General features: G+C 44.3%; 1 protein-coding gene across 1 annotated transcript; it reads right to left on the reverse strand.

Annotated features, from left to right (window-relative positions):
* Positions 1–1,342: 1,342 nt before the first annotated feature.
* On the reverse strand, positions 1,343–4,620 carry LOC119365537 (26S proteasome non-ATPase regulatory subunit 13 homolog B-like). Its single transcript, XM_037631177.1, has 6 exons — positions 4,357–4,620; positions 3,228–3,674; positions 3,066–3,146; positions 2,063–2,259; positions 1,861–1,960; positions 1,343–1,758 (listed from the first exon to the last, which is right to left on the reverse strand). The coding sequence occupies exons 1-6, from the start codon at positions 4,507–4,509 to the stop codon at positions 1,573–1,575; spliced, it is 1,164 nt and encodes a 387-aa protein (XP_037487074.1). The 5' UTR covers positions 4,510–4,620; the 3' UTR covers positions 1,343–1,572.
* Between the last annotated feature and the right edge of the window lie 3,206 nt (positions 4,621–7,826).

Raw genomic sequence — 7,826 nt, forward strand, 5'->3', positions numbered from 1 at the left:
TCTTAACATATACATTGCTTCTCTATTTTTTGAACACACAAAATGTGTCATTATATTTACAAATACGAAACTGAAGCAAGCACTGACTGCAAGCAAGCAAGAGAGAGAGAGAGAGAGAGAGAGAGAGAGAGAGAGAGAGTCCAATCCTTTTGTTGCTTGAAGTGCTGAAGAGGAGCAGCGACTGTGAAGGTTCAGAGAAGTAGCATCAGTGGGGTAGCAGGGAGAAAAGAAGCAGCAGCAGGTTGGGAGTTCAGAGAAGCACATCAAAGGGAGATTCAGAGAGGAGTAGATGGGAAGGAGCAAGAGCGGAGAGCGGAAAGAGATTAGGATTAGCAAGGGGCAACAAGATTAGAAGCATGAGAAGAGCAGCAGCAGTATAGAGAGTAAGGAGAAGAGAGGATACATGAATTTGTCTCTTCTTTCTCGCTCTTGTTTCTCTTTCTTTTTCCTCTATAGAGAGTCGCGGCCCTCGTGGAATCGCCAGATCCGCCTGCATCCGATCCATTCCCAGCGCCGCTGGCCCTCGCGAGCTCCTCCTCGTCCTCCTGCATCGACCCGAGCGTCCATGGGCGGCTGCTGCGCCGACAACGACCATTTCATCCGCGTCTCCCCTCATGCTCCTCATCTCGTCCGGGCAGCGTGCCTCCCGTGCCCATAATGTTGCTCGTTGCCTCGCCGGATGACCATCACGGTGTCACTGCCCGAGCGCCGCCTCACACGCTAGCGGTGGCACGTCCTCCGGTGAGACTCTGTCTCCCGCTCGCAAGCTCCAGCTGCTGCCGCCCCCGGTGTTCTGCATCGAGCAGCCGCGACGTCCCCAACCGCTTGAGCCGCCACGTTGACCCTGCTCCACCTCGCCGCGTGGCAGCAGCTGTCCCCGCCGCCGGCAAGGGTGCCGCCCCTCACCCGAGCACACGCCATGCCGAGGCGTCCTTCATCCTCCGTAACAACACACACATGCATGCTATGGAGGCGTTGATTGGGTGAGGAATTAATGCGGGAATTGCCGGTTTGCATGGATCACATACGCCTGATTGCAAGCATTAGCTATAATGACATCGCTATTAATTAGGGATTGATTGTTGATTTCTTTATCTATTTGGGAGAGAGAAACTCACGAAGGGGAAGTTTTCGTGTGCCGGTGGAGTGGTGATCAGCCTATTATAATTGCTAACTACACCCATGATAACTCATTAGATTAATCCAATCTGTTGGATTTCATTGACTTAGATAATCAGACGGTGCTAATTAACCGGTGTACACTTAACGGAGTGCTCGTAAAAAATTCTTGTTTGATTGTTTAATAATAGTGGAGATATTAGATGATAGGCTATCGAGAGGGTTTGTACGCAAACAAGAACCAGATTTCACTTCACTTTGGTGCGTCAGGAAAGAACCGTTGCGCATACATCGAGTTCCACGTCAAAACAAAACAAGACTGATCGTCATGTTTACAAACAAATCTTTCTAGGTTTTGCGAGATTGCAGCCTAAGAATCAATACAAATTTCAAATCCATCTGTTCACTTTGTGTAATGTCACAGCCATCGTTCAACAGGGGACCAAAAGAACATCACGAAGCTACCAGGTCGGGTGTTTCGGCTTCGACAGACAGCAAAGTAGTGTGCACCTTCCCGACCCAGGTATCAAGCCGGTCACGCAGGGATTTCACTTGGTCGATCCCAAGGACCCTCGGTTGCGCCCATGAAACATGGACAGTCCCGTCGACCCCATCAATAATGCCTTCGATAAGATGAGCCTACAATTTTAAAGGTAACGGTGTCATCATTTCACTTATAAGCAAATAAGTGTCATCAGAACTAGGGTTGGTACAGCGACGAGAAAGGGGCTTTAGACTTACAGAGAGGCTCTTCATTAGTAGATACTCCACATCTTCAACTGAGAGCCTGGTCTGTTCAGCTATAGTGCTCAACGGGATTGTACGGTCTTGAGATGCTCGACTGCAATGGATAAAAACGGTTAGGGAACATAGCTTAGCTCTGGATAGTAACAGAGGGGTAACATCGATGAGCATCTTAGCTTGAATTGCGCACATGAATTACCTGAAAATGATTTCCATCAAGCAAAGGATATTGATCTTTTCAAGAAGTTCCCTCTCCTTCTGTACCAAAGCAGGCTGCGCACTCAAAGCGGCGGCGTGAACTTTGCAGAGTTCCTGGTAGGACGCTAGATTGCCAGAGTTGAACGCTTGCAAGATATGATAAATCCACTCCACCGGTGTTCCCACAAGGCTATGGATCTACATGGTAACCGGAAGAGGAAAGAGGTGCATGCTGGTCAGCAAAATCATGAAGATTTCGGTAATCCAAAATCACAAAGAAGGCACTACAGCTGAAAAACAGCCTGACACTAATTCAGCCAAATATTTCACAGCTAACACCACCTATTGTAATGTCACTACCATCTTCAAATTTTCAATGAAGAAACTGAACCACACAAAGTAAATATAATCACGACTTTGTTTCAACACTGAATTCCAGATATTTCAACATAATGCCCCTTAATTCCCAGCTTTAAAATGAATAGCTCTATTCTAATGGCAAAAATTGCTCTTGTCAAAGGCAAAATATAGCAAAGATAATAAAACAACTATCAAGAATGACCAGCTCAGTTGAATGTAAGCTCACACAATGACATAAAATAGGAACATGGAACCAACACTCCCTTGTGAGATAACCAAAAAGGCAAAATAAACATGGTTTCGTTACAAGAAACTAAAAATACATACTTCTCTATGACCTGCTAGTCTGATTGGGAGCTAAATGTAACTGTTCATCCTCCTTTTTGTTCAAATATGAATTAAGTATACATGCTTGCAAGCAGAATGGGCATATACAAGAATGTGTCACTCAACAATTCAAGCATCACTAAGCCTACAGTTAGCTCTTTACAGGGGTAGCCATGGGTATCACGTACTCCCTTCATGCCATAATTCAGATTTGAACTAAAACCACAACAAGAATTATGGAACGGAGGGAGTAAGTAGTAAAGTGTAACCAGACAACAAAGATGAAAGGCACATATAAATTAAGTATAAGGACATACAATTGGATGGGCAAGCAACTCCCCGAAGTTGTATATGTTGTCACCCAATAAAGCAGCAAGTGAGAGGTCAAATGCCAGGTTCTGCGGGTAATTATTGAAATCAGAAACAGCAACCATCAAATCCAATTTTTCATGCCGAAAGAGCAGGTAAGCAAACAATACCTGTTTGAATGGCTCTGAAAGTGACTCCACTGTTGTGTATGCAAGATAGAGAAGAGCATTTTTATAGAATTCAGAATAGTCTTGACACACTTTATGGTACTGAGAACATAACCAATAATAGGTGGAATGTACTGAAGGATCAACATCGTCCATGCTATCCAAAGTGGTTTTCCCCTCATCTATCAGTTTCTTACACTCCTTTTGATTCCCTTTCTCAAGAAGAAAACTTGCAATCTGCATCTTCACATACAGAATGGGCTCTTCAACCCGTGATTCCTTGGTATCACGCAGCTTAGAAATTACGCCTTCGAGATAGCTTATACCAGCATCTTTATCTGAATACTGGCGTGAAACTACTACCGCGAAGTGAGCAAATTTAAGAAGATTGATCTTGCTCTCGAAATCAGAGATGAAATGAGTATACAGCTGAATCAGAGCATCACCCGCCTGTACAAAAAGAAAAGACCACACAGTGGTAATAAGCCCCGTGATATGGAAAGCAATATCTCGAGAAAGCAACCAAATGTAATGCAAGTATTTCAGGGTTTCAGGAATAATGATGAAACTTTCAGAACAGAAAATATGGTACATGTACATCTGTGACATATTACTGTAGTAGACAACAAAAATATTATGATTATACTTCTTCAGATTCATGTGCTACTGAATTGAACCAAAAACATGCAGGTAATGGGACATCTCTTCAGTATACGACTCGTGACATTTGTAATACATGAGAAAAATGCTCAATATCTTCATCAAGGTCGCATGGCATAACGAAGTGCAGGTTGTAGCATATACATAATTAACAAATCAACGGAGTGAATTAAGATGCTGCTCTGAACTGAAGCAAGCTAGACAGTTTTGTGCAAGACGAGTGTTGGCAACTTGGTATCAGCCAGTTTATCAGCTACCTTCGGCCAAAGGGAGTTAGCCCCGCTGGTATCAACTCTCAACAACTAGGTACTCCCAATCAGGGCGGCAACATTTCTCCGGGAGATCAGGGGCGCCTCGCCTAACAGGCAGCCTAAAGGGCGTCTCCTTCAACCCTAAAAGCAGATCAAACCGCGCTACATGATAGTAACTACCGGGGGAGGGGATAGGGAGGGGGGGATCGAGTCAACCGGACCTGGACGACGGCGAGGGCGAGGAACTGGTCGAGCTTGAGGGTGAGTTGGTGCCAGAGCTTCCGCTGGTAGAGGTCGGCGAGGGCGGCGTACCACTCCGCCAGCTCCGGCCGGGTCGAGCCCTGCGCCTCCAGGAACTCCAGCGGCGCCGCCATCGCCTGGTCTCCGCCGCTTCCTTTCCCTTCCTTTCTTCCCGGCCAAGAAGACGGAGACGAGGAGCAGCAAGAGCTGGATCTGTTTCGGTCGCGGTGCGGTCGGACTCGCACTTCTCCGCGACGCTCCAAACTAATAGCAACTCTGACCCATCCCTAAAATTTGACCAAAACTCTACTTCCAAAACTTGTAATTTCGCTCATCAATCTGTGGTTGAAAGGTTAGAAAAACATTATGGCATCCTCAGTTCATAGGATTCACGTCCTAGACTTAAACTTCAGGGCTCGTATTTTTCTGTATTTATTTCAGGCCTTCATTACAAGAAGACGTTCCCCTTGATTGAAAAACTTGTAATTCCTTCGATCTAAAAAGACTTGCAATTCCTAAACATATGAGATGCCATCTACATATCATTTAAATGTAACCCCCAAATTACTTTTTCTATCACACATCATATTACATAAAAATATTTCATTTCAACTATATTTTAATATTATTGTATGGAAAATGTTTTTAGATCATTTTGTCGAATACCTTGTATATTTTAAGAAGCCTTGGAAGCAAAGTGACTAATGAGTTAGTTACAGGATGATGTATTACGGAACGAGTAAAGAGACTTGTCGGTAACGAGATTGAACTAGGTATAAAGATACCGACAATCGAATCTCGGGCAAGTAACATACCGATTACAAAGGGAATAACGTATGTTGTCATAACGGTTTGACCGATAAAGATCTTCATAGAATACGTGGGAGGCAATATGAGCATCCAGGTTCCGCTATTGGTTATTGACCGGAGAGGTGTCTCGGTCATGTCTACATAGTTCTCGAACCCGTAGGGTCCACATGCTTAACGCTCGTTGACGAGATAATATTATATGAGTTATGTGATTTGGTGACCGAATGTCGTTCGGAGTCCCGAATGAGATCACGAACATGACGGGGAGTCTTGAAATGGTCGATAGGTAAAGATTGATATATAGGACGATAGTATTCGAACACGGGAAGTGTTTCGGGAAGCATCGGGTACTTATCGGGTCACCGGAAGGGGTTCCGGGCACCCCGACCAAAGATATGGGCCTTATGGGCCAAGAGGGAAAACACACCAGCCACAAATGGGTTGTTGCACCCTCCCATATGGGCTGGCCAAATTGGAGAAGGAAAGGGGAAGGAGGAAAGGAAAAAGGGAATAGAATTCCCACTTTCCCTCTCCCCTTCCTACTCCGAGTAGGAATAGGAGAGGGGGGTTGGCCGAATTGGGAGAGGACCCCAAGTAGGACCCTTGGCTACCTCTCCTCCCCTCCAACCTATATATATATATATATATATATATATATATATATATATATATATATATATATATATATATATATATATATATATATATATATATATGGGAAGGGGGGTCTTGGGGAACGCGGTAATTTCAAAAAAATTCTTACGATCATGCAAGATCTATCTAGGAGATGCATAGCAATGAGAGGGGAGAGTGTGTCCACGTACCCTCGTAGACCAAAAGCAGAAGCGTTTAGTTAACGCGGTTGATGTAGTCGGACGTCTTCCGATCCAACCGATCCAAGCACCGAACGTACGGCACCTTCGCGTTCAGCACACGTTCAGCTCGATGACATCCCTCGTACTCTTGATCCAGTTGAGGCCGAGGGAGAGTTTCGTCAGCACGACGGCGTGGTGACGATTATGATGAAGTTACCAGCGCAGGGCTTCGCCTAAGCACCACGATGATATGACCGAGGTGTGTAACTGAAAGTGCATTAGGTCGACTAGAGGGGGGTGAATAGGCGATTTTTACAAATTCATCACTGAGGAATTTCAGGGTGAGGAAATTCCTAAGTCACGAGCAACAAGCAGCAGAATAAGTACTCGGGTATAAGCATAACAGAGCAATAGCATAGTCATCATGATGAAATGAAAGGCAGACACATAGTACAAAAAGCGTAAACACAAGATAAGCAAGTTGAAGACAATGTGACTGAAGAAATTGGATTGAGGAAATCCAGAAAGTCTTCAGTCAAAGTCTTCAAACAGTAATGATCAGGTTCATCAACACATGAATGAGAAAATGAAAGGGTTGAGGAAATAGAACCAGTAGGCTTGGTGAAGACAATGATTTGGTAGACCAGTTCCAACTGCTGTGGCAGTTGTACGTCTGGTTGGAGCAGCTGAGTATTTAAACTCGAGGACACACAATCCCGGACCTAGCCCAACACTCGTGGTAAGTCTTCACAGGTGACTTCCAAACCTTCACAGACTTGGTCACTCGACAATCCACAATTCCTCTTGGATGCTCAGACCATGACGCCTAACCGTCTGGAGGATACACAGTCCTCAAAGGTAACAAGCATCGGTTCCACATAGGAACAATCTCTTCAGTGATGCTCAATCACTTTGGGTTTGTAGGTTTGGGTTTTCCTCACTTGATGATTTTCGCTCAAAGTCCTCGGAGGATGGGATGCTCTCAATTGACAAATGTCAGTTTCTCTCGGAGTAGCCAACCAGCTAGTGGTTGTAGGGGCGGCTATTTATAGCCTAGGGAGCAGCCCGACATGTTTGGACAGCTGGCGCATGGCACAACAACGGTCAGATTTGAGATTCTAATTCCTCAGGGCTATCATGTTTCTCACTGTGTAGGCAATCCGCACTAGCGAATTCCTAACTCCTCAGTCAGACCAAATTCCTCTGAGACCAGAAGATCTTCATCTCTGTCACTGAAGAAATTGACTGAACTAATATGAGATTTCCAATGGCTTCACTCGAAAGGATTGGATATGTGTAGGATTTGAGTTGAGCATCACTTGGAAATCAGTTTCCTTAGTATTACCTCAACCCTCTTTAACAGTACGGTGTTTCCTATGACTCAAGAAGAAGAAAATTAAACTACGAAAATAAAAGTCTTCACGCTTCATAGTCCTCGCATGAATATCCAAGTCTTCACGGTCACACCAATTTCTTCACTTTCAAAGTCTTCAGGAGAACCAAGTCTTTAGCCGAAGACATTTATTTTTAGGGGTCGACTTTCATTGTTAATATCAAACTCCTCATCGACTTATAGAGCCTATTGGCATAGGCATTGACGCCTTTGCAATCTTGCATGCCGAATTTCCTCAACACATCCTTGAGGTATTTCTCCTGAGATATGAATATGCCATTGTATTGTTGACGAATCTGAAGACCTAAGAAGAATTTCAATTCTCCCATCATAGACATTTGATATTCTTCACTCATCATATAGGCAAATTCATCACTGTAACATTGGTTAGTACAACCAAAGATAATATCATCAACATATATTTGGCACATGA

This window comes from Triticum dicoccoides, chromosome 2B (genome assembly GCF_002162155.2).
Source record: "Triticum dicoccoides isolate Atlit2015 ecotype Zavitan chromosome 2B, WEW_v2.0, whole genome shotgun sequence".
Classification (NCBI taxonomy): domain Eukaryota; kingdom Viridiplantae; phylum Streptophyta; class Magnoliopsida; order Poales; family Poaceae; genus Triticum; species Triticum dicoccoides.

Coding starts and splice junctions, on each gene's coding strand:
- LOC119365537 (XM_037631177.1), bottom strand. CDS start 4,509: ATGGCGGCGCCGCTGGAGTTCCTGGAGGCGCAGGGCTCGACCCGGCCG. Junction 2,260..3,065: donor AGTTGCTTGCCCATCCAATT/GTATGTCCTTAT, acceptor GTTACCATGTAG/ATCCATAGCCTTGTGGGAAC. Junction 1,759..1,860: donor TACTAATGAAGAGCCTCTCT/GTAAGTCTAAAG, acceptor TTAAAATTGTAG/GCTCATCTTATCGAAGGCAT.